The sequence below is a fragment of the Plectropomus leopardus genome, chromosome 17, assembly GCF_026936395.1.
Source record: "Plectropomus leopardus strain MGB_pleo_1.0 chromosome 17, ASM2693639v1, whole genome shotgun sequence".
Lineage (NCBI taxonomy): Eukaryota > Metazoa > Chordata > Actinopteri > Perciformes > Serranidae > Plectropomus > Plectropomus leopardus.
The window spans coordinates 22,916,131-22,942,015 of record NC_142192.1 but is presented as its reverse complement, the minus strand read 5'-3'; the positions used below and the strand labels follow the sequence as shown (position 1 = coordinate 22,942,015).

Here is a 25,885-nt window from a genome sequence, read left to right as displayed (position 1 = left end):
TATCAGGCTAATTATTTTCTCTGAGGTCGTAACCTCTCTTTTTAATGAGTGTAACCAGCCTATCAGTGTTGCTATGAAACTCGACCTTTTATGGCATGGACCATAACAACGAATTTGTTTTCCACTACTGACTAATTAGTATGAGAAACGGCACATATATAAACCCTCTTGAGATGTTAATGATATCATGCTGCATCATACAGAACAAGTTGTTTAAAGAAACCCAGCAGAGGTTAGTGTAGTTGATAAACTATGCTGTTATCACATCTGCCAAATCTAACCTGTTTGTCAGAGTATTTTATTGTGTTCTGGACTCAACCAAGAAATGGTTTATCAGTCTAATCATGAAGTACACTTAATTATATTTTCTTCCAGATCATGGTTTGAGTCGTTGCTCTTCACTGTGGTGTGAAAATGGGCTGTCGGTGTTGGCCATCTGTGAAACCAAAGTGCTTTGTTTGCTTTACTCCCACACATAAAGCCAGAGCTATGGAGCTATGGTCATTTGGTATTGTAATCAACAGGTGCTTAACATATTTGGAGGAAATGTAGACTCTCCATGCTGTGTTCCCACCAGTCTGATCACAGCCAAGCCAATCTTGGTCAATATACTTGGCTTAGTGCCAACACTATCTGAAAAAACTGTTGTCTGATAGAATCAGGGTCCTTTTTCTGCCCTCCTAGTTTCTGACATTCTCACCAACTCAGACATCTAGCTTATTCCTTTGTGACGACAGTCTATTAGAGTTCTTCAAATAGATACTAAAGCTGATTCTTCATATTTATCATCTATGCTAGGAATAATGTTTGCAGCCAATTTCACAAACTACTGGACCACATAGACTAACATTTTGTATGCACATTTATAGGTCCCATCATCACACCAAAATGTGTTGCTAGGAAAGTGTCGCTAGAGAAACGTCGCTAGCAAAACCATTGTTTCCTTATGGTACAGCATGCCTGTTGGGCATTCCTCTCTTGCTGCTGCATGATGCGTTTTTCCTGGCAGTTTTTGGGCACACATAAAAAGTTTAAATGTTTTCATCTTTTCCACTCAAAGCAGAGTCGCACCACTCATTTATGTCACTTCAGGCCAGGCGCATGCAGTATATGCACGCAGTGTGCACACAAGCAGTATACGTACGCGGCCCTGCTCCACAGGTGCTCCCAGCTGATTTTCAGATGCACTTCCAAGGCGTTTTTGAAGCGGTTGTGCTCAGCGAGATGCATCTTGGTGTGATCGCCCCCCTATGACTGTATGCTCAAGGATCTCTCATGGTTGCGATGATTCACAATTGTTGCAAAACTTGTTTTATTGACTGTTTTATACCATCATTTGCTGCTGACTCAAGTCCTCATAAAAATGACAAAGCAAAAAGCATTTACGACAAATGGCTCAGGCAATAAACAACACACTTTAATAAAATAAATAAATAAACGCTTTCTTTTTGTTTGGTCATATTTTTAACAGGAGGGTCAGTGGATGAATTCCTTCCTCGATATGGTATGATTCACTTAAGTTTTGAAAAATATCAGATTGGGAAAAAAATCATTTTGTTATCTTTGCTGCCATCTTGACTGTGAAGGAGCTGGTAAGGACAATTCCACTGGGTGCAGCTGTGCCGCATGTATTATCTTGAGTAGCTGCTATCAGTTCTGGCGATTGCCTGGCAAAGATTTGCACTCTACTGAGTGCACTTTTCTAGTTTCAGTCTGTCATTGTTTCTAACATTTTGCTCCATTCTGGTGATAAAACATCTTATTGAATGTCTGTGTGTATCTGCTGTGTTATTAGCAAAATGCAAGGAAGAAATGTTCTCAAAGGTTTTTATGTCCTGATCTTTCTCATCCACTGGTATTTCCCCAAGACCAATACTTTTCATGTTCAGTGAGCTGTAGAAATATGTCTCTATATAATGTATGTAATTGTATATATAATTGTTATAATATTATATAAGCCAAAAAATCAATGTGCACATGATACTCATATTTCTTCTGTCTCTCTCCCTCCTGTCATTCTCAGGGTCTAGATGAGGAGGCAATAGTTGACCATGGGAAGACCAGCTTCACCACTCACACAAACTATGAAAAGGAAGATTTGGAAAGTAAGTTTAAAGCCACCCAGACTGGATGATTTGTGTGTTCATGTGTTCATTTGTCTATGTGATTTTTTTTTTCAATTGATGAAAAGGGTGATAATCAAACCAGAGGGCATAAAGCTGAAACCTCAGCAAGATTATGTTGCCTTTTCTATTTCTGTTAAACCAATGCTTTATTTTATTTTCATTCATTAACTTGTTGCTGATCACTTTAAGTGTGACTCACCAGGCTAAGTAGACTTAAGACGCTTTGGTCCCTTAGGATGGGATTTTATTGTTTTTGAGATTTAGCACAATGGCTTGGATCATTAGTTTGCTGTCAGCTGATGCGCAAGTTCAGGCATCGGATTTGGATCATCACTAGATGGAGTCTAACATCTAATGAAGTGTCAATGCAGCTCAGGTGTAGCCGCACCACAGATGCTATTACCACCTTAATATCTCCCTCAGGTGTTTGCTATTTGTCCCTCTGTCTTCCCTCAGCATACTGCTCTTTCTTTATGTGTCCACCACACTTCATATCCTCCATCCTCTATTCAATAATGTCTCTATCCCATTCTCTCGTTTTGTGACACCCTACAGCACTCTGCTTTCCGTCCAGCTAAGCTGGGGTTTTTTCACTCCATCCTCTTTCACCTCCTGTTTCTTTCTTTCCCTTCCTCTTTCCCTCTTTCTCTTTCTCTGTCTCTGTTTTTCTCTCCATCTGCTCAGCTCGTGTGTGTCACTTCTGCCTTCCTCTGAGTGCTGCATCTTGGTTTCATTCCTCCTGGGTTCCCTCTCAAATCAAAGAGAGATGACTCATCTGTGAAAAATGAGTATTGGCAGAGAATGTAGGGCAAAAATAGGGCGTTCGCATTTCAGAACACGGTTCCTGTGTGGCAGTAACCATAATGAGGGGAAGTAGATAAAACATTTGGGAGAATGCAGAGAGGTGAAAAAGTTAAATGTTGTACTCTGGTTTCCTTCATGTAGAATATCTAGAGCACTCAAAAGAAATGGAAAGTAGTCCTCTGTCATTCTGCCTGAAATGTTTGTGTGTCTTTTACTTCAGTTGTAAATGACTGGTATTGTGAAAAATGTTATTGTAGGCCTAAACAGTCAGTTCAACCTAGCCTTGTACTAATTGAATTTAATCCATTGCATTTCGAATTTCATCCTATTATTGTCCACCTGGGAAGAATCTGACTTATTACTGAATACTTAATACTACAAATTATTAGCTTTGCCTGCTAACAGAGGCAGAAATCTGCTGTGTGTGCGGGTCAAGAAAAGACAGGAGGCTAGTAACATGTTCTACCAAAGGAGCAGAAATACAGGGTTCCTGCCAATCCTTCTTAAGTCTTAAAAGGCATTCATTAATCTATTAATTATTAATCTAATTTTGTGCTATTGTAAAATTAGTCCATTCTGAGTTGGGTTAAAAAAGTATTAAAAAGTCTGAAACTAACTTTCCTTGAGCTGTAGGAACCCTGAATTATAAAACAGTTTGATTTCAACATAGAATTCTTTACCATGTTTTTAATGATATTCTGAGTAACTTTGTGTCATACTGAAATTGTGAACTGTTTTGTTGTTTGACCTTTATTACGTTATGCTTTACTCTCTTTCCTCATGTTTCCTTTGCTAATTTGTGTGAAAGTGGGCGTATGGGAAAAAGTGTCTGAATTGGTGTTGCACTTATCTTGTCCCCAGGCCACAGAGCAGTGTATGTAGGCGTCCACGTTCCTCTTGGAAGGGAGAGCAAACGGAGGCATCGCCACCGAGGACACAAACACCACCGAAAGAAGAAAGAGAAAGACTCTGAAGAGGGGAAGGACGATGGCAGGGAATCCCCAACCTATGGTTGGAAACACTCATCCTTAATGTCTTAATGCCCCCATTTAGTACCAAACCTGAAAGCCCCTTTTACTATCATTTCTCTCTCCAAGTCTCTCTCCCTTCATACCTGTGTCCCATCACACAGTACCTGGCTGATAATATAGTTTTTAGAGCCTTCAACTGTGTTTATTCATGCACCCACAGACTCGCCTCAGACAAGAAACAGAGACCCTTTCAATCCACAATAGATAGATCATGCTTTTCTAATTCTTTTAATTGGTGGGATTTTTGTGCTGCATTCATAAACTGATTCTTTGCAAATAGTTATAAAGCTAGTTAAGTGATAAACCACTCTCTGATGGCCATGGTGGTGGACTTTTAATGCAGTAACAATGCCACAAAACATCTTGAATTCCATCACAAATAAAAAGCTTAAAAGCTTGGTTGGCAGTGAAAGGAAAATTGAGGGAAGCAGACCTCCCTCTAACAATGCATAGATTTTCAGGTTATAGCACCACTCTGTTTAAGCCTTTTGTGTTTCCCCGCCTTTCAAATAGTTCTGAATAAAACATTTAGCTCTAAAAGGCAGAAAAGGCCACCGGGAACCAGCCGCTGACACTGATTGAAGGCTATGACATTTTAAGTGATGTGTGCGTGCTTTTGTGAGAGAACTTGCTGCATCACCTCAACTGCAAGACACATAAGCAACCAAATAATGCTTTGAACTCTATAGCACCTTTCCCTCTGCACAACAAACATCTGGCTTTTATATTTAATTGATGGGAAAGGTCATAAAGGCATTCATTTCTGGGACAAATGACTTGTTAGTAGTCACAGGAGTATATCAGCTCCGGCTCCCGTCATCTCCAGTTGGCAGTGATGGGAAAAACAACCCCTGGGTGGATGTGCTGATTTTAGCCTCTTTGCTAGTAGGATGCAATGATGGGCCGCTACATCTTCTACCTCCGTCCAAACAGTGCTCATACATCGTTCAAAATTTGGTCACAAAGTTTGAGAGCGAGACACTGATTAAGTCAGAGACATTGATAGAAATAACCACCATAACATTTTAATTGGTCTCCATGCTAATCCTGTTTTCCGGCTCACTTTAAAATGTGACATACCAGAAAAAGAAAAAAGTGGACAGCAGGTTTTCCCACACATTCATTTATTTGTTGGAGCTGGACTGTTTATCTATTTGTTACACCACACTCTTGGAGCGCAGAATGTACTCTAGTCACAGAAGGAGCAGTTGAAGTTGCAGTTTAAGTAAAATTTAACTATTGATTGCACAGAGTCTAAAAGTGTGCTTTAACTTGTCTCTGCTCCTCTCATCCATCAAGTTGTCAGGATGCTAGAATTTCTAACTGGATGCTCAATACCATTGGAAAAATGTAAAAAGCTGCTAGTGAAGGGAGGAGCTGTGAGCCTGCCTGTCTGCAGCTGTGCTGTGTGTGTAGTTGCGTATCAGTGAGGAGGCATAGAGGGCACTGCTGGTATCGATACTGTTGCAAATGAGTATTGTATTCAATACTAATTATAGATTATTTTGGCAACCCTAGCTCTGACTGGATCGACAGATCAATTATCTATCTCACGACTCAAACTCCTCAACCTGTTGCTAAGGAGATAAAGACGTCATGTCGGGTTTAGCTTGTTCTTTGTCTGGAAAAAGGGTATGTGAGGGTTTAATAGACCTTTATGACACTAAACAGGACAGTATTGGTCCTGTTGTCATGACAGCACTGACTGAGGGCACACAGCATCCCAGTTTATAGGATGAATATTCTAGATCAGCACCTTACTCATGTACACAGTTTCATACCTCGTGCTGGTGCCTAAAAATTTCATCACATGTCCAGCTCGTGCAGAGTCTCTAACACACACACACACACACACACACACACACACACACAGAGAGTTAAATAAACCATCTGTCATCATGTGTCTTGCTTTCTTCTCTAGAGATGAATAGCAAAAAATCTTTAAAGGTTTATAAGGGTCAGTAACATGAGTAATTGACCCAGAAAAAAATATCAAAGGGTAGACTGTCTTAATGCTGAGGTTTAGGAGTGCAATAATGTTAAGCAGCAACAAAAGCCATATTAAGTGAACTCATGTGTTCATGATACACACCAGACCACCACACCATGTACCCATGTGTGAACAGAAAATAACTCTCCCTTTTTTTGTTTCCAGTCACTCCATATCTGCCTCCCCGTGGCATGTAGTCTTGTAATCTGCCATATCTATTTCCGTTTTCTCTCCGGTTCCAGATGTCCTGATATCTGCTCTCTAATTCAATCAGACATGAAAAGAAAATTGCTGGAAAGCATTCAGGTTTTCATTAGGCTATCTTGCACAGTTTCTCAGCATCAAGCCAGCAGCTGTATTCCCTCTTATGTAGTATAATGAAAAGCAGTTCGTGATGTGCCGGTCTCACTGTACCTAAAAAGTATTCTCCCCAGCTTGGGAAGGCAACAGTGTAGTTGCCAACACATTTTCTCAAACAGACCCAAAATAATTCTGTTTCATCATGCTACCATCTATTAAGCTCCGATTGAATTTTTGCTTCTTCAAGGCATTTTGTCACGCTCTATGGCTGAACTCACAGAATAGTCTGACACTAAAGGGGAAACTCTTGCGAAAATGTGTTTAAGAATAAGACATCCACTTAAAGGTGCCCTGTTTTCTTGTAAATGGAAAAAAGTTATGTTTCACACTCTCAGAAATGCAAAAGTGTATTATGGCACAATGTGATCTAATGAACACAATACATCTCCATCTTCATTTTTCAAAGTAGATTTGGAGCACATTTTGAAATGTGCATTATTTAAAGCCATGTTTACTAGCTTGCAGTCTTCTTCTCCCCTGCCTTTGCTGGCACATTGCTGCATATCTTGGCACATTGCAGCCACCTGTAGATCAGTGGAAACGTTTAAAACCTTTTGCAAGGTATGAATCACATCATCAGTGTATATTTGCATGTGTTAAAAAATTAAACAGGAACCCACTCAGAAATAAAAACAACAGCTCCACAGAGTGTGATAAATACTGTCTGGAGAATTTCACTGTTATTATTGTAAATATTATTAATTTGACTTTTGGCCCTTGCCCACTCTCTGTCCAGACACACCATCTCAGCGGGTCCAGTTCATCCTGGGTACAGAAGACGATGACCTTGAGCACGTCCCCCATGACCTCTTCACTGAGATGGACGAGCTTTCTTTCAGAGATGGCAGCGCCACTGAATGGAAGGAGACTGCCAGGTCAGAAGAAACTTGAGGGGTGAACGCCATGACGTCCACGAAATGTGACAGCAACACAGAACTACCAGTGGCCTTTAATGCCTCTGAGCTGAATAATTCCAGATCTCTTGGTGTTTGTATGTGATAGCTTTGGAGCATAATCATAGAATGACATTATTGGGAGTTCACTGGAAACCCTGATTAGCTATTGTGATCACAGCTATTACCCAAAGCTATTAGCCTTGGTGACTTCATTTACAGTAAATTTGTTGGTCTCTATATGAGATCTGAAGAGACACAGACTAGGCTCATTCTCCACTGTAGGCCAAAAACTTCAATGTGGTTTACCTTAGGGGTCAACTGAGTGGTTTTTTAGGGCTGATACTGATTATTAGTACTTAATCAGACTGATAACTGATACTAGTTTAGGTAGCATCTCTCATTTGTTTATGTCATTTGTTAGCTTGCAGGCTTGTAGTTTTTTTTGCTGGGTTTGTCTCAAAATCAATTTTCCTGTTAATATGTTTTTCTTGTATTAGACTGCAATTGGCTTTCGTATGAGTAACGTACCTAATCTAGCTTCCCCAGCTTGTGTTTGGAACTGGATTTTAGGGAAGTGCGAAGACATCGCCCCCTTCAGTAAGGGAATGTGAAAACACTACAGATACAATACAGGAAAGTCCATGTCATACATTTTAGGGGATATAAACAGAAGAAAAGCATATTTTTGAATGGAGTGGGACTTTAATAATAATTTGTGGATTCAAGTAAATTGTTGGGTCTATGTGTTTTGTGTACCTCTTGTTTGTATACAGATGGTTGAAGTTTGAAGAGGATGTGGAAGACGGTGGGGAGAGGTGGAGTAAGCCCTATGTGGCTACATTGTCACTACACAGCTTATTTGAACTACGGAGCTGCATACTCAATGGCACAGTCATGCTGGATATGAGGGCCAACAGTATCGAGGAAATTGCAGGTATACATATTGAAATCATGTTTTAACAGGGTTCCTACAGATCCTAAAAAAGTCTTAAAAGGCATCGAACACATTATTTTAAAATTAAGGCTTAATTTGTAGTAAAAAGTCTTAAATCAATATATCAGAAGCCTTAAATGCTAAGACATGGGAAGCAGGATTTTCTGAATTGTTTTTTCTTACCACGTTGCATGTAAGGCTGAAACTGAAAATCAAGTATGCATATTATTTGCACTGAAGCTTCTTTTAGTCCATGTTATTATATACAGCGTGCATGGTTTCACACAGATGATCATTACTGTGGCACACTGTGCTTATGCTGATGGGGCAGCACGTGAAGATGATACCTAAAAATCAAACACCGAAAATAAAAGATGTTATTTGAGAGTAAGAAACACATAATCACCAAAAAAAAACCCCAAATGAAAGCAAACAAACAGCAGGTATGTCCTAGTTTTGTTATTTCCTCGTCACGGCCGAAAGATTAAAATGTTTTATGATGAAATAAAAATTTCGGCAAAATTGTTAATCTGGCAGTGGCAATTTTCTTCCTAGTCGCCCCTAATGTGCCTTTCAAAATTGTTCCTCACTCCTCATAATTGTCAGTTCTGTTAATATTTTTTCTCCAATTTTTCTTATTGTAAGATTGGTCCTAAAATCTATCATGAGTGGCATTAAAAAGTCTTTAAAAGCATTAAATATATCTTGCCTTAATCCGTAGGAACCCTGTTTGAAGATTTGTGACATATTTATATTATTGTATTGTATTTATTTTGTAGCGGATAAAAGTGTGATATAAAGGCTTATAACTCTTTTCTTTCTGTGTGTTTCTGTCCCTGCCTCTGTACACCTCAGACATGGTGATAGACAGCATGGTGGCATCAGGACAGCTGAAGGAGGATCTGCGGGACAAGGTGCGGGAAGCCATGCTGAAGAAACACCACCACCAGAATGAGAGAAAGCTCAGCAATCGCATTCCTCTGGTGCGCTCCATTGCTGACATAGGCAAGAAACATTCTGACCCACTCTTGCTTGAAAAAAATGGTGAGATTCTGCGATGCACTCGCATTTCTTTTTCCTCCATATTTTCGACCACTGGGGAACTGTTCCTAAAACCTCCACTGTTCAAATCCCTCAATGCCATCGTACAAGGTGGATGGTAAAAGTGAGTAAATCTAGAGAATGATTTATATCGAAGCAGTCGGCCCCAACAGTGAAACAGAAATCTGGGTGCTACTGACTGTGCTAACCTGTATGGCTGGCCTGGCTTGGGGTATTGGATTACTGATTGTTTTCACTCCATAGGGCAACACTCGGGAAATATTGCTTAACCTGCAACCAGAGTCAGCATTGTGTGTTTTCTAACTAGGCATGGCTGCAGTGATGTTAATGTATGGTGTGCATTTTTATGATCTGAGGTTTTAAGAATGAGAGAAATATCACATTCTCCACTTCTGTGCCTGTGGTTCTTGTTGGGCTTGCATTTCCATACCATGAAACCTGAAATGTCAAAATTATATATGTCACATTACTGGTTGGTGATGGTAGTACTTGTGGTGTGAAAGATCTATGTCTCTTGCCATATGAATATGTACTGTGCAGGATTTATGAGTGGTTTGTTGCGGTTAGAGCACACGTTTGCTTACAGTGCACTGACATTGTTCTAACTCATCCTCTCCTGCATGAAAACCTCTCTGAACTTCAAAGTTTTGCCTTACCTCAGTCATGATGTGTGACTGGTTTGTTCGGAGTTGAATGAGAGGAGTTGTTTGGCCCCTGCAGACCCTCCTACACGCCTCACTGAATCATTCTTAGTGTCTCCTGCACACAACCTCGCTTTCGCTCATGTTTACGCAAGCACGAATCTCTCTAACTACACCTCTGCCACGCTCTTGCTGCCCACCCCTTCTGGCTGTGTCTCTTCCAGATACCACCTCTGTGATGTACTCCTACTTCATATGTTTTTCCTCTCTGCTCCATCCCTTATTCCTTTTTCCTCCTTTCCCTCCTTTCCCTCCTCTTCTCTCTCCCTCCTCCTCTTCCCTTTTTTGCCATTGTCTCCTCTGTTAGGAGAGGGCCTGTCCTCTTCACGTCTCTCTCTCCACAAGCCAGGGGCAGCCTCCTCTGTCTCCAACCTCTCCCAGAGACGAGAGTCCAGAGTCTCCGTCCTGCTCAACCATCTCCTACCCTCTTCTTCCTCCAACACTGGGTCAGCCCCAGGCACCCCATTCCTCACCACCCCTCAAAATACCCCCTCTGTCTTCCGGCGCTCCTCCCAAAGCCCGCCACGCACCTATGGCGCAGGCGCCGGCCCTCAAGGCATCCCCGAAGTGGTGGTATCGCCTCCCGAGGATGACGACCCACCGCACTCTGCAGAAGAAGACGCACCATCACCAGAACTCAGCCGACGAGCATCCTCGGCATCCCAGGGCCTCGAGCTGCTGCCCTTAGAAGGCAAATATCTGTGTAGCCTGCCAGTGTGAGTCACGGCTTGAACAGAGAACACTAGCACTAGCATGAAAGCTCTGCTTCCTGTTAACTTCCAGTCCTGCGGCCATCTCATCAGTAATCCACAGCAAGGGCTCACTCGCTAGGATGCTCCTCCTCCTGTATTTATCCACAAAGTTTTTGACACCACTCTCCTCTCCGCCTCATGATTCTTGCTCCACTCTCCTCTCTGTTTCTATCTATTCCACCAACCCCTCTTTCTTCTCTCTGAACTCTCTATACTTCTTTTTGCCATTCAAACTTCTCTCTATCTCCTTTCACATTTTTAAGACTTTCCTCAACATATATGCCTTGCTTGGTCCCGTCCTTATTAACACCTCCTTCATTGTGGTTGCATGGCTTCCTTCTATCTGTCTTTCCCCCATCACTGCATCATGTGATGTTTTATTCCCATGTTTAGCCATCTTCCCCATCTCTTTATCATCAGTCAAGGTGTGTCATGTAAGACCAGAAGGGATGTCCTGATCGTGTTTTCTTTTTAATTTAGTCTAAACTATTGTTAGATAGATACAGTACAAACTTAACCTCAAAGAGACCTACATTACAACTTACATCACCACTTCCCTAGTATAATTTCCTACAAAATTTTAAAAGGTTTCCTTTAGTGTTTTGTATGATATAAATAGAGAGGAGTGTCAATATGGATCTGTAGTGACAATAAGCTACAGATGGGATTCGCAAAGCATGTCTGTAGAGTGCCACAGTAATAAGTCCTAAAACTCGGGAAATAAGTTATCATTTCAGCACCTCCGGTTCCCTCGTATCAAAGTCAATGTGTTTTTTGAATGGGTTTTTGGTTAGAAGCCTGAAATAAGATTGGTAGTTAATGCAAGGGACTTTCACATTTTGTTCTACAGCTTAAAATATGTCTGTAAATACCCCATTCAGGAACTTTGATGCTTTAATGTGTCTTTAAACAAGCAGCTGCTAACAAATGACTAAATGAGACTACAGAACGTCATCACGCTGAGCCACGCTAAACACAGCTTTACAGACTTGATGTGGTGGTTACGTTAAATCATGCTGCTGTGATGTAATTCGTTTATAGCCTCTGGAGATTGCATTTAGGCTCCTAAAATCCTAAAAGTTGTGTTCGCTCATGAAGATTACCTTGCTGAACCAAATGTGTAAGTGTCAAAAATATTGTTTGCCACAGATCTTATTTTCTGCAATAATCCAAAATCCAATGGAAAAATCCAATAGCATTTTTGATGAGGGAACCAGGGCAAAGCTAACATCTGCATTGGCCTACAGAAAAATGTCATCCCTTGGGCACTCTTTATCCTAAAATGAACACAACGTATAAACACTCCTATGCAATTTGAGTGTTATGGTGCTGTAATTGGAACTACTGGCTGCTTTTTTTTCATGCTGCTTGTTGTTCACTCACTTACAACATTGCGTTTGGAATAATTTCCTTGTGTTCATGCAGAGTGCCCCGGGCCTTTTTTATAACTTTCCTATTCAGGTGACAATTTATTTTAATAAAGGGGACTAAAATGGATTGTTTTGTAATCACTGATACTATCAATCTTTCAGTGTCAGACACAGACTCTGATATAGGCTTGGGACATCCCTATCTGTTTGTTATTATGCAGCAGCTAACGTAGTACATGTCTTATCCTTAGGTGACCGCCCCATTTTGAGCACACACAGATGTAAATGTCATGCAACTTGTGCTTTTCCCATTGCATCAGTTGGCACCATATTCTTCCTCCTCATCAAAAGTATAAACATTCTTTTACCCGATTAAGTTTAGTGAGGGTGAGGGTGCCAGCAGCATGGCTAAATATAAGACCAGGGTGGGAGTATTGGTACTGTATGTACCGTCATATTGGCACCCAGTGACTTCTTGTTCTTCCCAAAGCAAGTCTGGTCAGTTTATTATTAGACTGTGTTTGCATTTCAGTGTGCATGTCTGTGTTTGTCCCCCTCTGGGAACAGCTTCAAAGTATGGGTCATTAGAACCAGTGATCACTTGGTGGAAGCTGAGTCTGAAAGGTTGGGGTGGTCTTATTATAGCTGGAGAGCTTCTGTAATTGTACTCCCTTCAAGGAAAATATACAGTATTTCCCAAGAAGCAAGCATCTTGACATCACTGTGTGGGTTATTAAAGGGGGTTTTAAGCCTTCATTATCACAGTTTAATAACACTGTAGCCATTTCAAATCAATATTGTACAACAGAGCAGTTTACAATCTTAACTATCTCTAACTGTGTATTGAACAGAGATATAGTGTTAAGACAAATTCCCTTAATGTGTCATTTTTAGAATAATTTGTCTGGATGAGTGATAGCCTGGCTTACAGGTTAAAACAAGTAACAAAATAATTCACGTCAATGATTCACTGATTTATATGTTCTCCCAGTTTATACACGTACTATAATGGTTTTGAGCTGACTGCAGCCTATTTATACAAATACATGCCATGGACCCACTGAGTGTGAAGTCATGGGGGAAATACCTGCACACAGGGCATGCAGGGAATCACCGATACACCCGCTTCATGTTATTTCAGGCTCTACTTGAGAGCTTGTCAATTCTTAAAGGGAAACTGCTTTTTTTTCAAAATTCATACATGTTATTCCTAAGGTCATAGACAGGCTAAAATATAAGAAAACATGAACAACTCTCCCAAATCCAATAAAGTAGCTGGTCCACAGACAGTTAAATGGAAAGATTTCACAGATGACACTGAGAGCCTGTTAACATCCAGACACTGTTAGACAGCCGAACACATTGCCTTCATACCTGTGTCTATCATGTGTCTCCAACTGACCACTTGTGTTCAGATGTCATTACGTACACAAAAGGTCAAAGTGCCCCACGCACCTTTATTACATCCAAGGCTATTCAAAGAAGTCTGGGACACGCTCTCTGACCCTGTGGGAGCTATGGGGTTACAACAATGCAGCATCAATGTAACAAAAGCTGCGATCTTCGAATGTTACAGCAGCTATGAATGAAGGGATGCTGTCAGGTCAGGTGCTCTTTGGGTGTGCTCAGCCCAACAGAACTTTTGGGTACAAATTTGCTTATGGTTTTTTATACACACTTTTTCAATGATAGCAGAATTGTGATTATGACGCCATGACTTCTCTTTTTAACCTCCTTGATTACGTCCACACTCTCGCTACTTTCTGGATCGTCACATTAGCGGTTGTGTTGGTGGAGTATAGGATGTTGCTGTGAATAGAATTCAACACGTCAGATCACAATGTGTCTTAGTGATCGTTTACAACTGTATTTAGTGGTGTCCACTTATAATCCAATCATCAAGACGCATCTTAAAACCAAGTATAAACATTGCCTGAGAACTACCAGGATAACTGAGTATATGGGTACATGTTCTGTTTGAAAACTAAGAACACTGCAATAGAATAAAACTAATTTGGGTGTAAAAAAGAAAACTAACATTTCCGTGGGTCCACAAAATCTTGTTTCCCATTCACTGTCTATAGAGTACCCCAGACTTAATACTTGATGAAATCACAAATTTAAGACTTCAGTGGTTTGAGAGAGAATAACTCATGTTCGTAAATACTGATTACACTTTCCCAGGCCTTGGAAATTATTTTATTGTTTTTAATTTCAGTGTTGTTTCTGTTTAAGTGTTTCTATTTGTCAGTTTTAAGAAACTGAGCATATTATGAAATAGCAAATGGCAGCATCGAGATTCTCTAAGTCTTTTTACAGTGTAATGTCAATTGTAGAAGGGACTTTAGATTACCAGTACTTGACCCAGATCAAGACATGCATACTATGCATCCGTATAACTGCTCAAAAGATAAATTATTATTATCATCTTTGCACCTTTCATCAGAGGATATACAGTGCTACCAGACTGACAGTAAAACAATCTGTATCATTTCAGTTATTAATGTCACTGTTTTGCATAGGAATGAAGTAGCCCTGTGATGCCGCTTTTTAAAAGGCTAGTATGGGGGAGCATTCCAGGGCTTAGCCTTCCTGAATGAAGTGCGTTGGCGAATGCAACCTAAGCTAATCCCTCCCTTATTCCAAGAGGCTTTGTCGGGTATGTGAGCAATCATGCTCCTGTTCAGCAGTCACAGCTACCCAGCTTCCACTGGGGTTACTCCAGGGTACAATTCAAGGGTATGGATCACTGGCCAAACCACAGGCTGGCAGAAATGGCACATTTTAATTTAGATTTGGGATTTTCGTAAATGAGTGACGCATATTGCTTACGCCTTTATACGTGTTTTTTTGTTTGACGTTGGGTTGATTACCTCCTGATGGCAAAATGAGAAATGTGTTGATGTGGAAAATGAGAAAAGAATGAAAACCTGGTAAAAGAAGTGTTCTCTCAGAATTTTCAGAGGATAGTATGTAAATGCTATCCTTTGATCCATATACATGACTCCCTCATTTCATCTCCCACTCTCATGTCACCTCAAGTGCTAGCGTTTCCTGTATCTGGTATGGCTCAAATCACATAAGCAATGTTGAAGTGTGCAGCCAATTACGCACACATCAGAGAGCTTCCTGTGCTTTTTTTTTTTTTTTTTGCTTCAACACTTGAAGGTGCTGAAGTCTGAGGAAGGTGAACTGTCAGGCATATCAAACACATCCCCTCACCTTCAGCTCAGCGCTGACATGAATTTAAGCTAAGCAGGGCTGATTTAACCACAGTAATGGAAAGCAAATAGGAATAGTACATTGTGAAATATATCGTCTCTCCTGTGGAGAGACATCACAGTGTTACAGCTCTGTACCAAATCATCATGTCTAATAATGGCTGCACGGGAAGAAATCCTTTACTTCCAGCCAAAACTGTAAAATATTAATTAGCAAATCAAATTACTACTTTTTCAATTTGTTGTTTATCTATTTCAAGTGACTATTGATCATTGCTGAGCACAGTTGAACTTGCACATTCAGTGCAAGTACAACAGGTTTCATTTTATCCCACGCTGATCAGACAGGCCACTCAACTAATGAGGATAAGTGACTGCATATTACCGATGCAGTGGTTCATATTTTTCTGTTAATTACCAAAACAGAGTGCAAATATCACACAAAAACAGCAGCTTCATTTAACTTGTGGGTCATTTCTCTTATGCAGCAATATGTTAAAGTCAAAACTTTTGAGAAAAAGATGCATTGTTGCATTAGTAGTGACATGTTTAACTGTTTGGAAAACATATTTGCCAGTCTCAGGCACTCAGATAATAATTCTTACAGGTGGACCGGTTCATAATGGCGTAGCAGGGTGAAACATTTTGAGCAAAGTTAGTCTTAGCTTTGTGAGTGATTGAGATTTAGCCAGCTAACCATCTATACATACACTAAACTTTAGTATGTTTTTTATTTTCATGTTGTTGTTTTTTGTTGTTGTTTTTTTTAAAAATCAAAACCACCTTTCTTTAAAATGTAGCAGTTAACTTGTGGCTGTTTTTCAAGAAAATGTTGCTGCATAACAGGAATGAATATTATAGCATTGCATTACAAACCTGCGTGGGCAGCAGTGTGACTTCAGGATTTTGTATTCGCCAAGAGCTCACCTGTGATCCAAAATGAATGTAATGCCTGTGAAATTGCCTCTTGTTTGATATGCCCACACTATAAGTTCATCAAAATTAAAAACTGAGTTGAGAGAAAAACTTGCATTTGATAATAACACCCCAAAACGGCATTTCCTGATTAACTGTGCTGCAATTCTCGACCTGTCTTTGCTTTCTAAGTACTCACACAGTGTCCATCACCACTTTGTCTCTCCTCTCCTCTTCCTTTCCTCCTGTCCCTCTCAGGACCACTGGTGTCTCCAAATTCGGTCCCAAACAACCTGGATGGCAACAAGGCAGTGGAGAGGAGACCGTCCAAAGTAGGGGTCAGTAGAGAAAGCAGCAGTGTCGACTTCAGCAAGGTAACCTAACCGCAGTACTGAGCACAGAAAGGGCCCATGAGTTCATCTTGACTTCCACAGACGTTTGAGTGGTCTGTGTTGAAAATCGCCTGTATGAGAGCCGCCATCTCATAAACCCATCAGAGCTTTTCCTCTGGGCTCAGCAAGCGGCATCTTCAGTCATTGCTCCACCTGTAATGGACTACAAATTGATCAACAAAGTAAAAGTCTTGTAGTTACGTAACTATGTTTAGTTTTGAAAATTCCTCCCTCGCATTGGCCTCCATTCATCCTTCCATTTTGTACCTCATCCATTAGATGAAATGGCAGGGCGCCATAAGTAGCTATCATTATAAAACCATCCACTATGACTGCCAAAAAATAAGGTGCAGTGTTTGTGTGAGTCACAGGATACAAAGGAGGGATCAAGACAGTCTTTTCTAAATAGGAATAAAGAAATTGTTCCATGCTCAGATCTGTATTTAGCATTGCATTTAAGATATATTTATTTAGTAACATGATAATTCCTGACAGACAGTCTTTGCTCAGTACTCTCTAGCAGTTTATGTAGCTACTACCTTGCCTTATCTTTCATTTGTTATCATGGTTTCCGAACAACATGCTGCCATCGCTTACATTCCAGCATCTCTGTTTGCATGTGTGTCCGTCACTCTTCTTGTTTTTTACTGGTCCTTTTGTCTGATTCTTAAATTGAATTTTTTCTATGATTTCAGGTGGACATGAATTTCATGAAAAAGATTCCTCCGGGCGCCGAAGCCTCCAACGTACTGGTGGGAGAAGTGGACTTCCTGGAGAAGCCCATAATAGCCTTCGTACGACTGTCCCCTGCGGTCCTGATCACAGGCCTCACAGAGGTGCCTGTGCCCACGAGGTACAATTATTTGGAATTAAATCATACCATGACAAAGACTTTGACTTCCAAAAATTTGATATCTGACAAAAGCTGCCGACTCTGAGAAGTTATTTTCCTCTGAAAGCAACTTAAAGCAAACTGCTAAAGTGATTTGTAAAAGCCCTGTTCATATGCAACAAATAAAACCAGGGGATTTTTACGGTGGTTCCGACTACATACAATCTGCATCCACAGCCCTGTTTCCCATGTCTCTAATCTCTGCAGTAACAGGACTGAAGCCCAGTTCAGACCAAAGATTTGTGACAAGACAATCAGCTTGTAACAAAGTCCGCTGGCCAAGTCACTTACAAGCTGTCAGCAGATGTTGTGTTTACTTGTTGTGGCATTCTCTGACTTCAGCCATCCCTTCATCCCCTCCGAGCCCAAGTCTGTCTCATTTACATTCTTGTAGCTGTTGGCACGTCTGTCGGTCTCTGTCTTTATGGTGTGTCTTGTGGTATGGTGGGTGGCTGCTGCTTGCTGTATGTGTGCATGTCATACGCTCATACTATCTGCCTAATTAATCGGTGCTGGTTATTTACATTATTGTGACGTATTTATATTTTATATATATATATGCCGTTTCATCACAGCTAGAAATGCAACTGTATCAAGTATCTCACTGTTACTATCCTTATTCATATTTTAAGATGCTACAAATAATATTCAGCCACAAAATAAGCCTGAAAAGTTGGAAATCAGAAAGGAAGTGCAAAGAGTTGTTGCTATGGGTACAATACTCTGTCTCGTCTAGTGGCATTGGTGTAAACTGGCAGGATTTCAGAGTGTTGCAGACTGGCACAGTGCAAGTAGTTGAAAGTTTTGACTGGTCGTGTAGCGAATCTTTGGTCTGAACTGGGTTCAACAGTCTGTAGCCATTTGATGCTCATTACACACCAGACACAAAATGGTGGCTTGGAAAAATAAAAAGATGATTTTGGTGATCGTTGAAACTTAAAAATCCAAGTTATTTTCATATATTAGGGTACAAAAATTTAAAATTTGCTCAGCTTGGTACATGAGCAAGTGGTTGATACCGTTCATCTCACTGAGGACAGTTTAAATCTATTTGGCTTGTCAATAGTAGCTATAACATGCCAAGAAAGAATGGCAGCAAACACAGGTAAGAAGACCACATAGTCAATGAGCATTCATGTAAACAATATAGATATCAAAATGTGTGTTTTCAAAGGAATCTGCAAAGGTTTTACAGAGGAGGAAATGCATCAGACATGTTTATTAGACTCCATAGGGTCATTTTAAGTGAACATGGTATGTAATCATGAGATCTGTATTGAGGTCGGTGTTACTCATGGTGCATTTCATGATATTTTTTCCTTTTCAAAGGTTTCTTTTCTTGCTTTTGGGTCCTCATGGCAAAGGGCCACAGTACCATGAGATTGGCAGATCCATGGCTACACTAATGACAGATGAGGTGAGAGAAAGAGACTGATCCCTTTTTGTAATTTATTTCAGTTTGATCTGCCCTAAAACTGTTTAAAAAAAAAAAATCTCTCATTTTGGATTTTTTGAGCTATATTTTTTGCTGCATAGAAATTTAATAACTCTTACTAATATCCATTATTCAGATTTTCCACGATGTAGCATACAAGGCCAAAGACCGAACTGATCTCCTCTCGGGAATAGACGAGTTCCTCGATCAAGTGACTGTCCTGCCTCCCGGAGAATGGGACCCCACAATCCGGATTGAGCCACCCAAGAACGTCCCATCTCAGGTTAGTGTTTCTCTCAGTCAAAGATTGTTTAACATGTACTTAGCAAAAACGGCATGCAATGGTGTGTTTTACAGACATAAAATGCAAATGCCATGTAAAGCAAGCATACAGTAATTCACCTGGGAAGTGCAGGTGCAGAGATCATTAACCAGCTGCATCTGAACACAGTACTCGATCTGACCTCACATGGAGTAGTTACAGTGTGTCTGATGATCCTTAAAATTAAAGTTTTCTTTTTTTTTTTCAAAATTATTCAAGCTCTTCTGTGTGAAAGACGTTTTGATGTTAGATATCTTTTGACCATTGAACCCAATACCTTCTTTTTTTTTTATACTTTCACATCCTGTTTGCAAAATGTAGATTAACCTAACTCACTCTAATAATCATATTCCTACATACAACCTGCAACTGCACAGGACCAAATATATATACTATTTACTTGCAATGCCTAAATAAGAAAAAGATGATTCAGTCCTAAATATGGTTCAAAATGATCTTGAAAAGGTCTTGATGTCTGACACCTGTATACTCACTGGATTACTTATGTTATCTCAAAATGTTACCTAGATGTTTTTATTTACTTCACTGTACCTGCATTTCTTTAGAACACTTCAAACCACTATAATCACACTGAGAGTGCCCCCCTATGGTTTTAAAGCATCATGACAGCGATGAAATTTTAATACATGTCACTATATGTCATTTAAATGTCCTGTGACCTGCAGATGAAGAGGAAGAGACCGTCCCAACCCAACGGCACTGCGTCTCCAGCTGGAGAGCTGGAAAACGATGATGATCATCATGCAGGGCCTGAGCTGCAGAGGACTGGGAGGTGAGTTTAAAACCTTCTCTTGCCAAAGCAGCGAGTTAAAACAATTATAGGGACTTATTCACTCCAGTAATCTCTATTAATACCCCTGTCAGCAAAAATGTTCATATTAAGATATATTTGATACTGAAAGTGTTTCCTAGTTGAATTTACAACTTCATTAGCACAAGTAGGCATGTTTAATACATCATGTTGATTAAGTTGAGACAAATGATTCTTGTTAGCGAGAGCTGCTGGAGAAAACTTGTCAAAGACACTAAAGACCTCATTTTATCCTCTTTAGCTTCAAAGACTTAATTGTGGTTATGATGTCCTTACTCCAAACACTTAAAAATGTAGATGAGATGAATCAAAAGACATTATCAGATGTATTTTACAGTATGCAGTTTTTCCCTAAAAGAAACAGTTTACCTCAAAATCAAAAACACAGATTTTTCCTCTTACCTCCAGTGCTATTTATCAGTCTAGATTGTTTTGGTGTCAGTTGCCATAGAGATGTTTTCCCTTTCTTCAATACAGTGGAGCTAGATGGCACTTGGATGGGGTGCTCAAGTCATCCAAAAAAACAAAAAAAACCCACTACATTTAAAAACTTCACAGCAAAGTCTCTTTCCAGAAATCATGACCCTGTAACTCAAGATAATCCACAGACCTGGTTGTGAACAGTTTCATGTAAGAACTATTTTCTCTCACTGAGCTACTACCACTACCAAACAGGGAAAAGTGTACAGCTGCCCCTTGAAAGTAGGAGATTCCAATAATCAGTCAGATGCTGGCTCTCTGGAGCTTGGGCCACACAGCAAGGACAAGTTGTGTTTATTTGAAACCTCAGACAGACACACTCACACACACACACACACACACACACACACACACACACAGCACACATACACATCAGATGTGAGGTACTATATTATTTACAGATTCACTCTGCTTTTTACTGCTGCTATAAAAGGCTCATGCTCTGAGGGAGTAGGACAGTGGACTGTATGGAAGTGTAAGAAGCTACTGTAAAGCAAGCTATCAGGAACAGGCTGTATAGAAGAGACAGTGGGACTTGTGCAGGCAGGGAATAGAGGTTGTTCCAGAGGTGTGAGGAAAAGAAAATGAAAGAAGACCTCACAGCAGAGCAATTGGACAGGTGTCAGGGGAAAAAGATGAAAATATACAAGGTGTGAAATGGAATCCCTCAAAGAAAAGAAACAAGACAGAGAAGAGAATGCAGCAAGATCACACTGTTGTTACGTTTTGTGGTTGAATATTATAAAGATGCACACTTACTTGCAAGCTCATGGCACTGCCCCAGCATTAACACTGCCAGTGTTAATATCTTCTCCAGAGTAATTAGTGTTCAAGCAACAATCAGTTGAATGTGTAAAAATTTGACACCTAGTAACTCATTTGTATTAATTTACAAGATGTAGGTGTAGAAAAACAAACCCACCAGCCATATAATGACATCTCTGTAAAATTTTATTATTTTTATGTATCACTTCTTAACCATTAAAGGATAGTTGCATGTAGGCTTTGCATTATTGTTTTTATTCATTTATTTTTATTTCTGAATTAATCTTAGTGAAACTGATGGATAACTTCTTAATAAAGTTTATGTGACACTAAATTGGATGTGTTCACTTAACTCTCTCAATTTCCCTTGCTTAACACATTAATGTGTTTTTCATTCATTCAAGCAAAAATGATACCATGGAGTCTGCCTTTTTAAATAAAGATTTGACAATGTAAATGACAGTTGTCAGGGTATAAAACTAGTGATCTGTTGATCCCTACAAATCAACACTTTGCCCAATGGCAGTTCATTGCTGAAAAAAAATGTAAAATTAGAAATGAAATAGTATTGTGATCTTAAAATGAGAAGTCTAAACAAATAATGGATTTAAAGAATCATGTGAACTCCTGACAGTAGATTAAACCACTATAAATCTATATATAAAAGGGTAAAAAATACCGTAAAATCACCAGAATCTTAAAAAAAAATATAGTGGTACATATTGTGGCTCATACCACCCAGCACTAAAACAACCTCTCTTCTCTTCCAGGATATGCGGAGGTCTGATTCTGGACCTCAAGCGGAAGTTACCGTTCTACTGGAGCGACATCAGAGACTCCCTCAGTCTGCAGTGTCTAGCCTCCATCCTGTTCCTCTACTGCGCCTGCATGTCCCCCGTCATCACATTCGGAGGTCTGCTGGGGGAGGCAACAAAAGGCAACATAGTGAGTCTGAAAGCCTGGCACTTAAAAGTCACTGCTTTTCATGAGCCCAGTGGGAATCAAACTCCTCATCCCTGGTTTTCTAAGTGCCATGGTTTTCCAAATAAGACATAAAAGAACCTAGTGAAATTTGGCAATCACACGTGAGTATATCATTTAATTTAGTGAGTCTTGATCTGGCACCTTAAATAGATGTTGCTATGATAATGTTACTCCTGAATCCTTGTGTTTAGTAAAAAAAACCCATAATCTGATGTAACGTATCCTAAAGATGTTTCCATCAGCCACTGTGTGTAACACAAATGCTTTCTTACACCGTAACATTTAATCTGACACACCCATGTACATACGGTACATGAGGTAAGGAAAGAGTCAACAGCTACATTAACTGTGCCAGTCGAGTGCTGTCCTGATCTTTACTTCATTGGTACATGCATAGAGGATTCTGCACCCAGTCTAAATACGTTTAATTGTGGTAAGTCTGTTGTGTCTCATTTCATCTCATTTTATAAGGAATATATAAAGGAACCCAAAATATAAAGGAACATTCCCCTTATAAAAAAACAAGTAAATTAAATTTCCTCATTCATCCCATTAGGAATGAGGGTGTATCTAATATGAATGAGAAACAGTGAGAAGGATTTTGTCCCTGTTGCTTAGGATCTTTACTGTCTCTAAATCATGAGGGTGTATCTAATATGTATGAGAGACAAAGGGATTTTGTCCCTGTTGCTTGGGATCTTTACTGTCTCTAATCATTCCTTAAAAATAGATGCATCTCAACTGTTGTCGGGGTTGCTTTAATATAGGCAGAAAGAATGCTCCATACCCTAAACACTGAGCTTTTCCTTCTCACATTTTCTGAATTAAATAATATTCTGCAGGCCATATATGGACCATGGGCCACCAGTTGACAATCACTGATGTGGGAGTTAAATGTTGATGTTATGATCTGCATGTAGTCCATCCCAGTCATGACCATTGCTACTACTTCTAAAGGGAGAAACACATTTTCTAACTACCCTACTTCATCTTGTCTTTATAAAGCAGATCATTTAGTATGTCAAGAAAAGTCACCATCATCTTTCAACCACTTCACTGCGCTATTACATACTCATTTAGGTAGATGTCTTTCACTGTGAAGTCTTTATCAACTGTCCAAAAGAGGATATGTTGATTCTTCAGCCTCCCATGCACTAATCTGTTATCACTGCAAGCTATACAGTGTCTCTCTTTTTATTGCTCCCTGTCTCTCTCTGTCTGACTCTCTCTCCTCTTTACTCAGAAGTCCTTAGTAGAACAGGGACTGTTGGCATAGGTACCGTCTGTGTGCTGGTGTGTGTGATGCGTCTGAGTAAACTCAGCAGGCGAGGGCTACACACAGATATGACTTCGGACAAATCAGCAGGGTGGAAACACTCAGACAGTTTATCTAGCCTCTCGGAGGCAGCCCAGAATGTCTGTTTAATCAAAACTCTCTGTGTTCTGGTCCGGGGTCTCTTCTTCACCTCTCTCTTTTCTCCTTCAGTCTTTCCCTCTCTATCCTCCTTCGGGTGGTTCACCTCCCACATCCTCCCTTTCTCACTCCCTCACTCCCTCCCTCTCCTGTGTGTCTACAGAGTGCCATAGAGTCTCTGTTTGGAGCCTCACTGACAGGGGTGGCATACTCCCTCTTCGCAGGCCAGCCCCTTACTATTCTTGGCAGCACGGGGCCTGTTTTAGTGTTTGAGAAGATCCTCTTCAAGTTCTGCAGGTAAGAGCAAGCAAGTTTACTTTTACATGATGAAACAGTCAAAATATTGACTCAATAGTCTGCATAGTGTACAGCATGTTAACTGGACTTATGGACATTAGACACATTGACACATTTGGCATGTGTATGCCTGCATCTGTTCTCCTCCATGTGACCTTTCGTCTGTCTCTCCCAGTGACTACGGCCTGTCCTACCTGTCTCTGCGAACCAGCATTGGTCTGTGGACAGCCTTCCTGTGTCTGGTCCTGGTGGCCACAGATGCGAGTTCCCTGGTCTGCTACATCACCCGATTCACAGAAGAGGCCTTCGCTGCGCTCATCTGCATCATCTTCATCTACGAGGCTCTGGAGAAGCTCTTTCACTTGGGAGAACACTACCCCGTCAACATGCACAACGACTTGGACAACCTTACCCTGTATTCGTGAGTACTAAGAGCTCAAGTACTTTTACATTTAAGTTTATCTTATTCATATTTGTTTACACTTTATCTTGTGGTAGGAGGAGTTGGGAGCTCTTACTGTGAAGAAACAGGAAGCTTTGCTGTTGTTGGTTTTGCACATCAGATGTCTTGCGACATGGCCACTGCAAATAAAGTATTTGTCTGGTAGCTTAAAACAATGTTATCACTTTGTCAAGTAACAACCACTCGAGCTGGTTTCCTGTTTGAGTATTTAAATATAAAAAAATGTCCTCTTGGTAGGTGGTCTTTTTTTTTTTTTAGATATTTTTTTTCTATATTAGACCCTAACCAAAAGCAAGATTAACCAGAGGCCTGTGCTATAAAATAAGCTACAAACTAACTTTAGGTTTAATTGTGGGTTTTCCGAGTTACAAAGGTGGTTCACCTCTTACTCTTACTTTATGTACATAAAGTAGCCGTGGTGAGTTATGCTGCAAACCGTATCTGATCCAGTTCTGATCCAGGGTCTTAGTATATAAGGGCAAGGCTCATCAGGGGGTGGCAAAGTCCTTTGGCTTTTCTTGACAATTTTCCTATGATAGATAGCCTTGTCAGTTGGGAGCTGCCACTCCAACCAGGGTCTGATGAGACATCCCCTCCCACCCCTTGCATTAAGGAGTGTCTCTCATTATTGAAGAGAGCCAGCTCCTCAGCAGGAGTGTACTCCTGTGTGGGAGTGCCCCCTCCTGTCTTCTGCAGTTCATCTTTATCCTACAACAGAGATGGATTAAAGCACTAAAGCTTTGTATTTGTACTATTAAGATATGACAGTAAGCCAACGTGCTGCTTTGGATTATGTTTTTATGTTCATTATTTCCTCCCAAGTCTATCCACTGGGGTTGCACCTGAAAGGATAAGGCTAAAATTGTCATACACGCCATGAGACTATATCAAATAAGCACATTAATTTAATGAAGTACACAAATGTAACATAGTCAGATGAACATGTGCCAAGGTTTGGGGTACTCTTCACATTTGAACCGATACTGGTACTGATGCCAGTGCCTTGAATCCAGTACAGGCACCCAAAGGTACAGTTTTTTCTGTAATTTATTCTTTTTGTGGTACCAAAAATGAACAGCAGTGAAGCAAGGCCATTTCTAAGCCTTAGCCTTGAAATATTGTGATAATATTTTAAAGCCATAGAGCCCAGCCAATGTTCATTAAATCATTGTTAATTAATTCATTCTATAATGCTTTGAATCTATTAAATCCTTTCATTAATAACAAAATAACCATTTCAACATATAAGCATCGTTACTATTTCAGAATTTGAGCAACATTTTTTTTTTATGCACTCTTCAAGTCAGGATGTCTTGTTAAGCACCAAAAGGTTACATAAAGTAGTGTATTATCGGCATAAATAGTTTCCCATTAAGAGCACACTGCTCCTATTGCTGGAACTTTAATTGTAGTGGCCTTAGCTGTTCCCAGTACATCTCCTCCCCAG

General features: G+C 40.2%; 1 protein-coding gene across 10 annotated transcripts in view; it reads left to right on the top strand.

Annotated features, from left to right (window-relative positions):
* Positions 1-25,885, top strand: part of LOC121957467 (sodium bicarbonate cotransporter 3-like) — a 56,179-nt gene that overhangs the window by 17,587 nt on the left and 12,707 nt on the right. For 3 of the 10 annotated variants that reach the window (XM_088090584.1, XM_088090579.1, XM_088090580.1), the window contains exons 2-15: positions 2,024-2,105; positions 3,792-3,941; positions 7,048-7,186; positions 7,981-8,141; positions 8,997-9,185; positions 10,212-10,595; positions 16,421-16,536; positions 17,250-17,407; positions 18,776-18,863; positions 19,018-19,164; positions 19,890-19,996; positions 22,051-22,225; positions 23,842-23,975; positions 24,151-24,396. In XM_088090584.1, the coding sequence (XP_087946710.1) occupies positions 2,024-2,105; positions 3,792-3,941; positions 7,048-7,186; positions 7,981-8,141; positions 8,997-9,185; positions 10,212-10,595; positions 16,421-16,536; positions 17,250-17,407; positions 18,776-18,863; positions 19,018-19,164; positions 19,890-19,996; positions 22,051-22,225; positions 23,842-23,975; positions 24,151-24,396 (2,276 nt within the window). The remainder of the gene's footprint in view (positions 1-2,023; positions 2,106-3,791; positions 3,942-7,047; positions 7,187-7,980; positions 8,142-8,996; positions 9,186-10,211; positions 10,596-16,420; positions 16,537-17,249; positions 17,408-18,775; positions 18,864-19,017; positions 19,165-19,889; positions 19,997-22,050; positions 22,226-23,841; positions 23,976-24,150; positions 24,397-25,885) is intronic. The other 7 variants (XM_088090581.1, XM_088090587.1, XM_088090582.1 and 4 more) reach the window with 6 other exon arrangements.